This window comes from Paralichthys olivaceus, chromosome 21 (genome assembly GCF_024713975.1).
Source record: "Paralichthys olivaceus isolate ysfri-2021 chromosome 21, ASM2471397v2, whole genome shotgun sequence".
Classification (NCBI taxonomy): Eukaryota; Metazoa; Chordata; class Actinopteri; order Pleuronectiformes; family Paralichthyidae; genus Paralichthys; species Paralichthys olivaceus.
The window spans coordinates 2,351,908-2,368,067 of record NC_091113.1 but is presented as its reverse complement, the minus strand read 5'-3'; the positions used below and the strand labels follow the sequence as shown (position 1 = coordinate 2,368,067).

The window sequence follows — 16,160 nt, the reverse complement described above, 5'->3', positions numbered from 1 at the left end:
CTGGCAGCTTCATCATTCCAGCTATAAAACGAGACGTACGTTACAGGCCCGCGAGCAGGAGCATGGTCAGCAGTGCGTTATTCCCCTCGGACGTACTGTAGGTCTGAGCCTCCTGATGAACCCGGTGAGTTGAAAGGGAGATGGGTGGAGAGTTAAAGAGGGAGAGGGGAGCAAGTGCACGCAGGCGGAGAAACCAGGGGGGAAAGAAAAGGAAGGAATTCCAGCGACCACAAAAGCACCGGAGACCCCACCAGCACCCCATCCCTCCCTGTCCCCTCACCCCCTGCTGCTACAGCTCCCCTCCCCCCCCTTAAACTTTCTCTCTCTCTCTCTCTCACCCACACACACACGGATACTTTACAGACCCATCTGGTGACATTCCAGCCCATTCCCTTTTCACGGGAAAAGCAGAATCCCCTCCTGAGCGAGCCACGACTCACCTCCTGCTTTAAAGCACTTCATTCAGCCGTTTGTCCAGTTTGCAGGATTTCACCCTCAGCTAACTTTTCTCCCTTCAACTCTCTCCCTCTCTCTCTCCCTCTCCCTCTCTCTCTCTCTCTACACTGTCTATCTCTCTTTCACAGCCCGGCGCTCACACAAACAGATCAGCTTTCTCCCGCCTACCAGCCCTGCTCTAGGATTATCCACTGTGTGTGTGTGTGTGTGTGTGTGTGTGTGTGTGTGTGTGTGTGTGTGTGTGTGTGAACAGACACCTACATCTCACTGCAGGACAGAAATAGTAAGTGGGTGTGTGCAGACCAAGTTGTCGAACATCTAAACTCTGCTGTGTCTGTAGATGCACACTACTTTATACTGTAAATCCTCTTCCACGTCTTCCCTCTGCTCATTCGTCTCTCCATCTTCCTTCGAAGTCTGTATTTTCAGCTCACCCCTCCAGCTGCTTCCCTGAGTCGACTCGCGCGTCAAACAGCTTGTGTTTTTTTTTTGTCACCTTGCAGAAACTCATGGCTACACACGAAGCTAATTTTAAAAAGCAACCAACATTAGTCTGCTTGTCTTTGTGTTGCCACCACAGCAGCTGTCGGAGTCGAAATAATTGACTGTAAATAAAGATGGGCCATATGGAAACTTCCTGAAAGTGAAGCAAAATCTTCTTGATAACAACCTAGTGGCCGGCTGCGTTACAGGTCATAAACTGCAACTCCTCCATGTTAGTGGATGGGACATGGACCAAATCAGCTGTTAAAATAAGATAAGATAGTTTCTGTCAACCCGCTTATTCTTCTTTTCGTTTTTTTAACATTTTCTTAATGTTCCAGGACTTAAGGTTATAAAAACGTTTCGCTTATGAGTCTTTAATTTAAAAGTCAGAAGTCCTAATTTTGACTTCAAATGAAAAAGTCATCAATAAAAGATTAGTATAGTTACAGTATAATGGTTACTGCCATTTGACCAATGAGCAGATTCCCCTAATTTCGATGTTTTGTTATAGTTAGAATATGAAACGCTGGAAGACACAACACATTTTGGATCTTCGCCTATCAAATATGAATTAACTTTATAACTTTTTTTCATGGGGTCTGTGGGCCGTTCAGATTTCGATCAGGGACTGTGTGTGTGTGTGTGTGTGTGTTACTGGAGATGTTAATCGTTGCTGTTACTCGGCTGGTATGTGAGCCTGTGTGTGTCTATGTGTGTATTTTTGGAAGAGAAATTAAAGATGGACACTCTCCTGGAGCTCCACGACAAAAACAACAACAACAACAACCACTCACACACACACACTCAGAACCTCAGAGTGATGGCACAAACAAGCACAGAAAATACACAAATAAAATACACACGAGTTTAGTTCCATCAGTTCAGCTGCACCACTTCAGACGGGTTATTAGTGTTAGTTGCAGTGACATCACCATTTCATTGGGAACTTACAGGAATAGCTGATGCAGATATTTCCAACATCCATTTCTGTTTGAACAAAGAAAAACACCTTCAACCATTGACTTGAGGATTTTTTGTCATCTGGGTTCAACTCTCAGGACAGAATACAAACTGAAATCATGCAAGAAGGAATATTAGTGACTGCAACACAAGACGCTACTCTTGTTACTAAAGTGGGAGAGATTCCACTTCTGTGCCTCTCTCTGGATTCCACAGATCACTGCACACATCTCCACCAAGTGGAAAACTAATCTGGAGTTTCTGTCCCTCGTGTGATTTACGTCCAACTTATCTGAAGGGACATGGAGTGTTTCCTTCAGTAACTCTACGATACTGATGACATGAAATATGGAGCACCCCTGGGCTCTATCCTCGGTCCTCTGCTTTCCTCTTTTTGTATTTCACCAACTTTATTTTTCACTTCCTCTAAAAGCTGAGGACTCAAATTCTCAAATCGGCGGCCGGCACGTCTGATGTGAACGTCCGTATTCGTAAAACTCTATCTCGCTCTGTTCTGATTTTTTTTTGAGATTTGACGAAATAAAACTTTATTTTTTGTCTCTTATAACACCTGCCCAGACACACCGCTTCAGATACATGATATGACGATATTGCATTTATATTAAATATAAATAACAGCAGCGGAGGTTGTTTTCTCATGTTATCTGTCCACACACATCTGTAACCACTGTTTCTCTGGTGCTGAGTAAATGTGGATTTCTGCAGACTGTGACATTTAGCAGCTGTGAAAAACTGCAGAAGGCAAGAAACATGTGACCACCTAAAAAAGAAAGCCGACTATGTTTCCCCAGCACTGTTCAGCACCAGAGGACAGGATGAGCCCAACGACAATGAAACAAACTATTGACTGAAAAATATCAATAAATCAAACGCTGGGTTTCCCCCCTTCCCCCGTCTGCAGATTATCAGGGACGGGCAGTAAAAACGTTCATATTCAGCTGCTCCTGAGCCGGACTAGGAAATCACACTCCAGCAGCTGACACCATGTTTGCTTTGGCCCGAATGTGTGAAACCACAATGGATGCATCATCAACAAGCCTTGAGAAGACAAAGGATCAAGTGTGTGTGTGTGTGTGTGTGTGTGTGTGTGTGTGTGTGTGCAGTCTACTCTCTGTGACTTGAAAAGAAATCTGTTACGCGCTCCCCGACGCCATATGCAGACAGTTGGCATGGCAACCAGCAGAAAAGCATATTCCCTGCATTCAGCCCACAGCACGACAGAGTGGAAGCGGGAAGAGGAAATTGAAAGTACACACGGTACAGTAAAAAAAATCAGAAAAAGTAAAGAAGCAAAAAGGATTTTGATGAAGTAAGAAGAGAGAAGTGAGGATTTCAAGAACACAACAGTGAAGAAAAATGTAAAAATACCTTCTTCCACATCAGATAAATAGTCCTCTGTGATCATTTCGGGGACATTGGCTTTACGGACTGTGTGATTGGGATGGAGGAGAGGGTTAGAGGAGAAAACCAAACAATATACAAATAAAAATCATAGGCAGCAAATGAAGTGAAATCAACAATGTGAGTAACGTTAATCAAAACAATGTATTTAACTTCCTGTAACTCTGGAAACAAAACAATAAAAACTTAATCGAGATGAAAACAAAACGTCAGATGATGAAGTCACATTAATTCAAATCGGGATGGATGTCTTATTTCTATGTTCAGCCTCGGAGAGCTGTTCTGATGAATGTGAAGTGATGCAGATTTACACATTAGTTACTCGGCTGTAGTAAAAGCCTGTAAAGAGGAATCCTCACCTTCGTCGTCCGACATGTCCAGCACCTCGTTCATGGTCTCTGGAACGTTCATCCTGTGCTTCTCTGTCACAGTCTGTCGATGGAGACAAGCTGGTCACTTATACATATATACATAACTTTAAAAGTAGTTTACATTAATTATACTTTCCATCAAATATCATTAACTTTAATATAATTACATTGAATTTACATCAGATTTGTGCACTGCATGTATTTGAAGTCTGTGAAGTTCTTTGTAAACATGTGTTTTTACAATTATTATTATAATTATCAAGCTCTATTGAAACTTTCTTATGTAAATAAGTTGTACATGAACATAAGGTCTATAGGTTTCTGAATCACATTCTCACCTGAGTGGTCAGAGTTTCCTCCGTGACGACTTTCAGTGTGTCAACCACAGAGATGTAGCCGAGCCTCCGGGCGATGGACAGAGCACTGTTTCCATTCTGCAGACAAAAAATACAAAGTGATGAAGGTGAGAGACAATCGACCTCTTCATCACTTATGCTAGAAACCACAACAAGCAACAAAGTCGAAGAGCAACATGCAAATTTAATTTAGACGTGTGCAGTGTAGTGTTTGACTCTGTGTGTGTGTGTGTGTGTGTGTGTGTGTGTGTGTGTGTGTGTGTGTGTGTACTCACAGTGGTTAGTTCGTTGGGCGACGCCCCGTGATGCAGCAGTAAGTTGATGATGTGTGTGTGTCCCTGCTGTGCGGCCTGATGGAGCGGGGAGTAGCCGTTCTGCAGAGGAGGTAAAGACGATAAAATAAGTTCATCCTTCGAGTTCACGTCTTTGTCGGTGTCTTCAGTGTGTCTGACTCCGAGTGTTGGAAACGTCATCAGCGGCCTGGCAGGAAAATGTCCAGTGCATGTCTGAGAGCAGATACATAAAGACGCACGGACTTGAAATGGTTACCTTGGTCTTGGCGTTGACCTTCGCCTGATTTTTCAGCAGGAAGTTGACCATCTTCACGTTGCCATAGTGACAGGCCACATGAAGAGGAGTGTATCCCAGCTGAGGACACAGAAAACATATCGTTAAAACGAACCATCCGAATGTGGATGACTCACATCAGCCAAAGGCCGTGGATGGTCACCAACATCCAATCGGCTCAACCTTGAGTCCGAGTTAATGCTTTTTAACTGAATTTGAAGAAATCTCCTCACTGCGTTCTGGAGATATCGTGTTCACAAGGCAAAACGATGTGCTGCTCGAGAAGATGTCTGTATCGTTACCTTGGTCTCAGGGTCAATAGTTGCTCCCTGGTTGGCTAAGACCTCAGCAACGTTGACTTTATCCTCCTGAGCAGCCATGTGGAGCGGAGTCAGACCAGACTGACGGAGACAGAGAAGCAGGTGAAAACACAGACGAATATCTTCGAATAAAAACTTTTCTCAAAGCCAAAAGAAACAATCCACACTTTTTCCACCGCGGCACTTTTCTACCTTATTGCCCATGTTAATCGGAGCGTCTCGAGCCAGCAGCAGCGTCACGATGTCCACGTGTCCTTCCTGCGCAGCGAGGTGCAGAGGAGTGATCCCCTGCCGCGTCACCGTGTTGGTGGAGGCGCCGTACTCCAGCAACGTGGTGGTTATCTCCATCTGGTTCTTCTTAGCCGCAATGTGGAGCGGCGTGTAACCGTTCTGGGAACAGAAACATAAAACGATTGTTTATTTGTTCCGTTTGTTTCCTTTGCACCAAACAAGATTTGTTGTGATTTTATTGGTTATTGTTTGGGATCTAGAAAGATTTAGGTTTTCCGACGCAACTTGGTGAAAGACAGATTTATGGGTTTGAAAAATTTGGTGCAGCTCCAATTCAAAAATCTAGATGCAGGGAATTCAAATGTGGAGATTGTTGAATGTTGAATTGAATGTCGACATATTTGATTATGAACAATTACTAACGTGGGAAAACAAAACAAAAAAAAAGGAATGTTTTATCAGGAAGGAAACAGCTAATGGAGACGATTTCACCGGCAGCTCTTTCTGGAGCGATGCCGTTGGACCAGCCAATCACGCGGCTGCTCTCGGACACGGAACGTACAGTGTGATTGCATGTGGGTGAGTGAAAGTAGGTCAACCTGCTTCACCCCGAGCCAAAGAGAGAGAGAGGTTTTGGTGCATCAGTGCACTAAAGACCATTCAATTTCACCTCACACACACACTCACACACACACACACACACACACTTTGACTCTTACCTTCGCAGCAGCGTGCGGCGAGGCTCCCTGGTTGAGCAGGAGCAGCGCCACCTTCTGGTTATCATAGTGCGCTGCCACATGCAGTGGAGTTAGTCCACTCTGAACACACACATACAACAAGTGAGCATTGTTAGGTGGAGATTTATAAACAGTGAGGTGCAGTCGTGATGGTGGGAGGAGCCTCGGCATCGAGGCTCCCGCTGATACAAGCGTTGAACCAACGGTGGGTCGGTCTCAGCTGTCAATCATGACGTTTAACCGCAGCGTCAAATAACTAACAGACATCATTTCATGCTTTCCTCTGATTGGTCGGTTGTACACGTGAGTGGTTCAGGAGCAAATTTGGAGATTTGATGATTTTTGACCTTTTCTAAATTAATAAATCAAAACAATCGTGACCACCACTTTGGACTGACGACAAAAGATTTTACCACGTTTATCGCTGATGATGTCACAGTTAACTTGCCCACTGCTGCTCAGACCTCGGGCTTCGTCTCTGGTATTTCATGAATTGTTGGAACAGACTCTAAGCGCCCCCTACTGGCCCAGCACGCTTGTTTGATCATTTAAAGTGCTTTACTGGTTCTCTTCTGGACGGAGACACGTTGCAAAGGTCGTCAAATGAGTAACTCATTGAACCTATACTGGGAAATACTGCCGGCAGCCACCAGGGGGCGATCTAGATGCTTTGGCTTTACTTTAGGGAGCCGTCATGCCGTCCATCTGTAGAGTCTATGTTGGGAACTCTCACACACACTCTGACTCAATCATTCTCTCTCTCGCCGTTGATTCAAACAGGATTTACCTTCCCAGCTGCATCGGGCGGAGCGTTTTTCTGCAGCAGCAGGTTGGCGACCTCGATCTTCCCGTACTTTGCTGCGACATGTAACGGAGTGAAGCCCTTCTGCAGACGACGACAGGAGAGAAGAAGATTAACTCAAAACAGAATCTAATGTGAGTCGCTCTAAGATCATTAAAAACACATTCCTCAGTGGTTGACTACACTCGTCTGCTCGGCAGAACCACATGTGTTTGATCGACTCGTGTGCAGTTTGATGTCATGACAACGAGCAGAACTCATGACTTAAAAATGACGAAGCTCAACACGAGCCCGGGGGTGTGGACGCAGGACGTGTGTTACATCAGATTCTTCAGCTGTGAGGCAACGCTGGTCCGTGACCGAAGTTCAAAATGAACTGCGAGCAGACAGACCCGGGGTCCGTGTGTGTTTGAACACACGTGTGGTGTGTCCATGTGCACATGTCTGTGTGTACACGCAAAGAGTGAATAACAAGAGTTGTTATGAGACTTGACAGAGTCCAGAACGCCCATGAGTTTCTACAGAATGAAAAGTTATAACCTCATGATATCAGAAACAGAAATCTTTGGGTGTTTTCGTACTTTGAGATACAGGATTAATTTAAAATGTTAATAAATAAAACACTATGTTTTTCCAGTTATATTGTCCAAAGTAATAAAGTAAAACATAAATGAAAACCAAAAGAACTATATATATATATAAATATATATATATATAAATATGTAAACTGGGTTTCAATTTGTTCCAATTAACACCCTACAAATAAAATGCTGATCTCATATTAATGCCTCATTAATAATAAAGATATAATAAATAACACATGATGAAAGTTTTCTCTGCACGATGAACATTTTTACTTTTCTTTCGTCTGTTTGGTTGAAGCAGGACTTTACTCGCACTACTATGATCAGATTACCTCGTCCACGCAAGCACACTTATACTTTTACTGTCTCTGTGTAATTCTAATGTATTATTTTATTTTTACCTTCGTGGTAACGCCCAGACTCGCTCCTTGATCCAGCAGCGCGGCAGCCACGTCCCGGTGTCCCTCCCTGGCGGCCAGGTGTAAAGGTGTGTATCCGGAGCTGGTGGTGGCGTCGGGGTACGCCCCGTTGGCCAGCAGCTGGTGGATGATGTCTTGTTTACCGAGACGGCTTGAGATGTGCAGCGGTGTCTGGTCGTCCTGGTGAGGGAGGTTTTTTCAAATTCATCGTAATGATAATAAAACAGAAAACAGAATATCTACGGAAACTAAATTATTGTCACGGCACCAAACACTTGTGTGTCCAACACACACACACACACACACACACTGAATGGGCTCAGTCTAGTTTCTGTTCACATGACAGATGAGTTTTGTCTGAGGTCAAAGGTCACACGTGGTCTACCTTGGCCTTGGCATCCACTCGAGCGCCGTTCTGGACCAGATATTGGACGACGTTGGACTGTCCCGCCCTCGCTGCCATGTGGAGCGCTGTCTCCCCCCTCTGTAACACACACACACACACACACACACACACACGGAAAGAAAGAAAGGGAGGGATTAGAAGTACTTCCAAAGTTTCCCTCCTTCCTCCTGTTAGAGAAACAGAGACCCCCCCCCCCCCGTTCCCTCCACACCCTCCTCACCATAATGACGTCCTGTATTGCTCCGTTTCTACGGCAACCTGGCCACAGAAACGGCGTGGGCGACCAAATACTTGAGGTTGAAGAGTTGACTGTGCAGTGCTCTTCTTCCCCCTGTTTGCTCACTCGCTTTCTTTCTCTCTCCCCCCCCCCCCCACCACCTCTCCCTCTTTTCATCTTTATCTTCTCTTTCATGTTTAACATGAAGAGTTAACGGCACCGGAGTTTGTCTAAAGACGAGTGCTGATGGACGACGCAGCGTTAATGCACCGTGTGTTCTCTCCTGCAGAGATCTTCTCTGTAACTCCTCTAACGACGGAAACATGGAGGTGGTTTCTACGACATAACGGAGGATAAAAATACTCCATTACAGGTCAAGAGCCTTCGTTTAAAATTCGAGTAAAATCAGATTTTTTTTAAAGAACCACCCAGTTGCAGCTGAACACTGATCACCACTAACACACAGATGCTTGTTCAGCTGTTACACACAAATACAAATACTTTGTTACTTTAAAAGAAAGTTCCTGAACTCACCACATTGCTTGTGTTTGGTGAAGCCCCGTGGTTGATGAGCTGGTGGACGATGTTTTCATGTCCCATAAAGGCAGCGACGTGGATCGGAGTCAGACCAGACTGGAGAATCACAACCAGAGGAACATTATTAATTATAATAATTATAATAATAATAATAGAACCATAATGATCTGTCAGTATGAATATCTACAATCTTTTCATCCATTAAATAAAACAAAGCTCAAACTGCTCTAAAATAAAACAGCAGCATTTTCTCTCAGGTGAAAACACTGTGTGTGTGTGTGTTCATTTAAGAAAACGCTCTGGGAGCTCTGTTCTGGTCTCGACCAGCTCCAGGGGGAAACGTCTCTTTATCAGTTAAATGCTTCACTGTGTCTCTGACTGTGTTCGTCTGCTGTTTACCACTGAGCACATGTTGCACTGCAAACACAGAACCACACAGTGACGTCGACAAATACACAACGAGCCGAGTGTCGCTCTCAAAGATCCATAAAGCGGGTTAGCACGTAGCCACAGGTAGAGATGACCTCATCACATTGTTATTGTATAATAAAAATAATATATATATATTATAATAATCTGCTAGATGAACTTCTTTTCTGAGTGTGCAGTATTTAAAATGTAATTGTAAATGTAAATCCAGCTGTCAGACAATTGAATCATAATAATAAACTTTAATTATAAAGCACTTTTCCAAACAAAGTTACAAAACAATTAAAAAGCTGTGTAAATGTCAAGTAATCAATCAAAGAAGGAAAATGAAAGACAGGAAATAAAATAATCTAATTAATTTAGAAAGTTTCCTGCTGAAGTTCAAATTTAACCCAGATTTTTAAAAAACCACACCGACAGAAAACCTGTCGACTCTTTGTCGCGATGCTTTCTGTGATTCAAGCTCATGACTCTGTAACTCACTCTCATTTTCCTCTCGTTCAGTGAAAAGCCACAAACTCACTCGTACCTCTGTGACCGCCTGTATGGATGCTCCATGCTTCAGAAGTAGCTCCATCACCTTGACTCTGTTCTTCTTACAGGCGATGTGCAGGGGCGTGAAACCATTCTGTGAAGCACAGGGGGAGAAACATATATTCAGAAGAGCCCAGAAACTCTGTGTGTGTGTGTGTAGACCTCGCAGAGCTGGAGGACGAGAACATGGAAAATACAGTAAAAAGGGGGGGGAACCTTCTTTCCCTTCATCCCTCTCCTCTTACCCCTCTTTTCTTTTCTTCCACTCTTCCTCTCAAACCAGACGAACACGTGTGGAAATAATTGACTGTACGCCGTAAAACCAAAATAAAAAGTGTGCTGCACTGAAATAGATACTTTTCTTTACGACTCGCTCTCGTCTCGCCAGCTCATACACTCCTCCTCCCCCCTCCTCCCCCGTCTTACGCTCCCGACTTTGAGGTTTCTGGTTCGATCCCATGACTTCATTTTCCCCTTTTTCTTATTCTCTCTCTCTGGCTATAAAGTCCCGGCGCTCTAACCACACCCAGACTTCTCCCGTTACACAGCGGAGTCTCTTTCTGCCTCCTCGTCTGCGTCCTGCGCCTCCTCTCTCCTCTCACGTTCTGTGTCTTCTCTTCTCCATTTGAATCCCTTCTTTCTCTCTTTTTGACGTAATGGGGATGATGAGGAAGGAAAGCAAAGAGCGGAGGGAGAGAGGAAATGACAGACTTGAAAGGAGGGAGGAAATCTTTGTTCAGTTGGGAGATGAAATCATCAGAACCTGATTTCATCACTGAAAGCTGGGATTCAGGTCTGTGCTGCAGGAATTCACCAGTTTTGGAGAAAACAGAAAGACTCAACTATCCCTCTTCTCTCTTTTCCTCTCTGAAGGCTCTTTTCAAACACGCACCTTCTCACATGAATGTGGTCGAGGTTTGTATGTCATTTTAAATAAGCGTTTCCGTTAAAAGGTTCAACGTCTTTTTCCCACAAGCTGAGAAACGTTTCCGGAACTCTTTAAACGTGTCTCAGGAGTGAACTGTAAAAAGTATCGAGGGTAAGTACAGTGAGGTAAAAATGCACTTCTTCTTCCAGCCTCTAGGAGCGCTGCAGTGAATGTCACTTACTTATCTTTTCGGAGAAAGAGAGGAATAAAGGAAGGAAAGGAATTCTGCAGAATATGGCTTACAAAGAATTAATTAATCGTTTAAGTGTGAGAAACAACGAGAGGAAGAAAAAGATTAGATTTAAAACTATAATCTTTGGAATCATTAGTAAAAGCTCAGAATCGTATTGATCCTCACCAGAGCCTTGGCGTTGGGGTTGGCCTTCTTGTCCACAATGACCTTTGCCACCTTGTAGTGTCCGCAGTGGGCAGCGACGTGCAGCGCGGTCAGGTAGTCGTTGGTCACGTCGTCCACAGGCACCTCGTGGTGCAGCAGCAGCTGGACGCAGTTGAGGTGGTCGCCCTGCGTCGCCATGTGGAGCGGAGACAAACCGTTCTGGAAGGGAAAACAGAAGACGTCGATTTGATATAAGGTCGCTGATTCTCATTTGCAAGTTCACTTGAGCTTTGACCTTCTACCACCAAAATCTAACCAGTTCATCCTTGGGTCCAAATGAACAAGTTCCCTCAAGGTGTTCACATCAACGGGACGGACGTTTGGACAACGTAAATAGAAAACAGGTGGAAATCGAACCTTGGTCTTTGACAGTATCGGAGCTCCTCTGTCCAGCAGCATCTCCACCACCTGCTCGTGACCACTCCTGGCTCCACAGTGAAGAGGAGTCAGACCATCCTGGGAGAAGAAACCACAAACAGCAGCTTCAGCTTCACGTGTCCGTGAAGGTCTCACCACAGGCGAGCCCTGGTTGATATGATGAGTGAGTGTGTGTGTGTGTACCTTGGTCCGTGCATCTATCTTGGAGCCCCTCTCCAGCAGCAGTCGCACCATGTTTCCGTTCCCACGTTTGGATGCTACGTGCAGCGGCGTTATGTCATTCTGAGGAGAGACACATGATCCATTATGTTTTCATCACTGTTTGTCTGTTGTTCACTTCAGAACTATATAAACTCCCAGAATCCCCTGCCACCATCTACAGGCTCCTACAGAGCAAAGACAACATGAGCGACAGGCACAGCTGCAGAACTGCAAACACACACACACACACAGATTCCAACACATCATCCCACCCTAGTATGAGAGTGAGTGGTTGCAGCGGTACTCACTTCAAAAGGCCCGTTAGAGTGTGTGTCTGTGTGTGTGTGTGTGTGTGTGTGTGTTGTACCTACCCTCGCCTTGAAGTCCACAGCTGCTCCTCTGTTCAGCAGCAGCGTTGCTACGTTGATGTTTCCGTAGTGAGCCGCGATATGAAGAGGAGTGAAGCCGCTCTGAGGGACGAGAGACAAACGAAAAACAGAATCACTTAACGAGAGAAGAACAGAAGTGAAGAAAGTGTCCTGGCGAGCCGTGAGCAAAGCATGATGGGACATCACACACAGCAGTGGTTGGCCAACAGCGGAGCGAAGCGGACCAGCAAAGCATCAGTCAAACATGCTTTGAAAGTTTTCCTACGGTGGAGAAACACTCTCAGGTCACTTTATTAAAGCAACACTATCTAACTTCTTTACGGTAAAACAGCAGCTTCATCGAAATGAGTTTTAAGGTTGAGTGAGTGTGAACACGGAGAAAGTTTCAGAGTCACAGCTTCAACCGTCACATTCGGCTCCGACAGTTGAAGAGTGAAGCTGAACTGTGATCAGTTAAAAACACTCAGTTATTAAAAACCAGAGTTTATCTCCGATGTTCAGCAGGAAGCTTTTAAAATATGAGGATTTCTATACAGAGTTGGGTGGATTCCTCCTGTCTGAGGAAGCTGAGGATCATGGGTAATATCCAGCGTTCCGTTGTGTTTTTTTTCTCTACATGAAAACCACTTCATCGCTCGGACACGGAGCCCAGCAGAGTGATTTATTGTGTTCCTGCAGAGGGCGCTGTTGCTCTCATGTCTGAAAACTGTTTCAATAAACTTCACCTCTAACACTGAGGTTGTAGTTTTCACTGGTGTTGAACATGGAACTGAAATGTGTTTCCAATGTTTCACCCAAACTACAGCCTCAATAACAAACACAGCAACTCAACATCACCATCTTAGTAAAGGCAGAATTCATGTCTGGATGATATTCCATTCTATAGATGTACCTAATAAAGTGACCACTGAGGATATTGCATATTTTTACCATCCTTGTGAAACAGTCATGTGAACCAGGTTTGAGGTGGATAAAATAAATATAATAAAATGAACAAACCAATCATCTCCTGTCAAATAAAAAAAAACATGCAGAGTTTGTGAATCTGGGAAATCCAAACTCTGGGAGCCCCAAATTTTTCTTTTCCTAAAAACGAGATAAACTTTCATCTGACAGGATAAAAACAACATGCAGGTGAACATGCATCTGTGGTAGGGACAGAAAATCTAGATATAATCAGCTACTTTAATGAAACCTAAACAAAAAACTTTCAAATATGAAACTCAGAAAGTCGGGGACGGTTTTGTTTTATAGGAAAAGAGTTTCGTTTAGTTTTCTACTTTCCGTTTTACTGAGAACTGTGTGATTCTTTGCTTCATAAGATAAAATAATATATTGATTTTGTTAATAAACGTGAAGACTGAGTTGACTCTTTACATATGAAACATATAAATTAGCCAGTTAGGTGGAGAAAGCCTGAGAGAAGAGACATGTTAAAGATATGTAACTTCTTTCTTTATATATTTGAAATTATAGAAGCAGCAGGCTTAAAAAAAAAACAAGGCACAAGAAGTGAAACGGGCAAAAGCATTCGTGCCAGCAGACAGAAGGCTTTGGCTCTGCAATGGTGACCGTGAGTGAACGGAGCGGAAAGGAGGAGGAGATGAAGAGGAGAGGAAGAGGAAGAGGAGAGGAAGAGGAGAGGAAGAGGAAGAGAAGAGACGAAATGTACCTCTGTTGTTCTATTCACCATCATCTAGAAGGGAAAAAGGAAAAAGGGGAGCGGTAGGGTAAGAAAAACGAATAGAGGGAGGAGGAGGAGGAGGAGGAGAGAATGGGGTGGTTAGTGCACCACAACAACAACACAAACACCAACGGCAACAACCACAACATCAACAACGCCATGGCTACACCAAGCTGCAGGATGAGCATGTGAGAATGAAGTAAAAGAAAAACGACACAGAGGAAAACAAACGACTGAGATTCTCGCCTCTTATTTCCTCAACATTATTTCCTCAGCTAATAAAAACAACCTCGTCCACCGTCCTGAGACTTTGAGGTTTTTGTTGGAGCCCAGAGATTGAAATGTTTTCTGAACAGACAAAAACAAACAGCCCCGACAGGTTCACCATTACAGAACAAACAACGACAGAGCGACTATCGCAGCAATTTGGAAATTCAACGAGAAAAAAGTCGTAAAAAATTATGGGAATTATTAAGTAATTAAGAATTAAGTCGTCATTTAAAGAGAGAAAATATTTTTAAATGAATAAAGTAACTTAAGTAAGACTGGTTCAGTGAGTACGAGTTGTGTCCATAATTCACGAAGCCGAAAAGAACCAGAATAACAATAAAGAAAATCACTTCCTGTCTGACAGCAGGGCATGATGGGAGCTGTGGTCCTGCCTACCTTGGACTCCACGTCAGCGTTGTGGTCGTTCTGGAGGAGGAGGGCGGCGGCCTTGGTGTCGTCCTTTCGTGCGGCGATGTGCAGCGCCGGGAGGCGGACCTTTCCCTTGGTGTCATTTTCCAGCAGGAGGGAAACCACCTGGTCATGGCCCTGCTGCAACGCCACCGCCAGGGGAGTGAAACCGTCCTGAGAGACAAACAGACACAGTCACTGACGCTCCTGGTACGACTGCTGCGGAGCAAATGTTCGCCGGCAGCTAAACTCATAATTTGATTTACACTCTATTATTATTTAAAGTAAAATGATTATCTGAGAAGCTAAACATGCCTGAAAAGTCTTAAAACTCTGCACCTGTTAAAAATGATCACGTTCTATGGGTCTCAGGTTAGCGTGTGGCAAGGTGGCTCCATAGCGCCCCCTGCAGCACTTAACGAAGCAGCTGGAATGTGGTGGGTTCATGTGTTACCACACGTGTGTAATCACATGCATTGTTTAATCTGTTCCAAACGTCAAATGTTGGATGTGTGATGAAGTAATCGCGCCACCTACTGGCAACTCAAATATAAGCCCACGAAAAAAAAAAAAAACCTCATTCCATTCAAATGAAATGTTCGTGGTCTGGTCATGTGATGTGTTCTCTTTGATGAGTCATGGGTGATGGTGCTGCTACTCGTGCTTTGTTTCTTATTTATTACACTGCCTGTGCCAATCAGTGTGTGTGTGTGTGTGTGTGTGTGTGTGGGTCGACTGTCTGGATAAAACTAAGTCAGCATCTTCATTACACCCACACATCAAAGTAGCACCTCCCCACAGAGACAGAGCCTGAACAGCTCACACACAAAACTGCCGACAGACACACACACACACGCTCACACACACACACACACATTCAAGTGCATAAATTTATCCATTTGAAGAATTTCTAATGTCATAAGTCGCACTAAAGCTGCTCCGCCCTCGTGTTCCATCATCTTCGTCTGAAATTCAGGAGAAAACTAAACCAGTTTAACGTCCTAAAAATACCTCGACGCACAACAACAGCAAACAAAGAGACGCTAACAGGGCTTTGATCTCAAGCTGCAAGCTGGAAGACAAACTGTGACACAGCAAAATATCTCAAACCTTAATAACCTCGAGCTGAACTAACGACAAACTAAACTAACGTAATGTTTTACAGTTTCTGCCTTATGTCATCAAAATCACATTCCAAGATCCAAGGAAACAGTTTCTAATCTATTCTGCCTCATGTTATTCTGAAATGCAGAAATATGAATTATTAAACACCAGGAGTTGCTTCAAACATGGATATACATTTCCCCCCATGAATAATTCATCTCGTCTCCCACCGGAGGAGGAAAAAAAGGAGGCTGGCGAGAAGAGGAGGAGGCAGACAAGAGGAGGAATGAGGGAGGTGAAACGAGGAAGAGGAAGCGACGGGGTGTTGTGAAGGAGAAAATCTTTTTTAATAATATTTTATGTTTGATGACTGAATGAATAGATTCAGTGATATATAAATTAATTATTTGATTGTTTTGTTGCAAGATGCATTTATTGTATCATTTATTTGTGTATTTAATTATTCATTTCTACATTTATCTATTTTCAATAATACATGTTAATCATATTTCATGTTATAAAAATGGATAAATAATGAAATAATGTAAAAATACACAAATTGCCCTT

The 16,160-nt window shown here is 43.8% G+C and overlaps 1 protein-coding gene across 36 annotated transcripts in view; it reads right to left on the bottom strand.

The window, feature by feature from the left end:
• The window catches only part of LOC109640974 (ankyrin-3-like), a 73,128-nt gene that overhangs the window by 37,244 nt on the left and 19,724 nt on the right, over nt 1-16,160 (bottom strand). For 9 of the 36 annotated variants that reach the window (XM_069517639.1, XM_069517640.1, XM_069517636.1 and 6 more), the window contains exons 6-23: nt 14,478-14,663; nt 13,800-13,823; nt 12,110-12,208; nt 11,721-11,819; nt 11,517-11,615; nt 11,121-11,318; nt 9,830-9,928; nt 8,869-8,967; nt 8,097-8,195; nt 7,694-7,891; nt 6,694-6,792; nt 5,889-5,987; nt 5,131-5,328; nt 4,921-5,019; nt 4,601-4,699; nt 4,327-4,425; nt 4,034-4,129; nt 3,684-3,756 (exon numbers count right to left, since the gene is read on the bottom strand). In XM_069517639.1, coding sequence (XP_069373740.1) covers nt 3,684-3,756; nt 4,034-4,129; nt 4,327-4,425; nt 4,601-4,699; nt 4,921-5,019; nt 5,131-5,328; nt 5,889-5,987; nt 6,694-6,792; nt 7,694-7,891; nt 8,097-8,195; nt 8,869-8,967; nt 9,830-9,928; nt 11,121-11,318; nt 11,517-11,615; nt 11,721-11,819; nt 12,110-12,208; nt 13,800-13,823; nt 14,478-14,663 — 2,062 coding nt within the window. Of the gene's footprint in view, nt 1-39; nt 278-440; nt 1,231-1,893; nt 1,930-3,291; nt 3,352-3,683; nt 3,757-4,033; nt 4,130-4,326; nt 4,426-4,600; nt 4,700-4,920; nt 5,020-5,130; nt 5,329-5,888; nt 5,988-6,693; nt 6,793-7,693; nt 7,892-8,096; nt 8,196-8,868; nt 8,968-9,829; nt 9,929-10,079; nt 10,296-11,120; nt 11,319-11,516; nt 11,616-11,720; nt 11,820-12,109; nt 12,209-13,799; nt 13,824-14,477; nt 14,664-16,160 lie in introns of those variants that run through there. The other 27 variants (XM_069517643.1, XM_069517650.1, XM_069517649.1 and 24 more) reach the window with 14 other exon arrangements.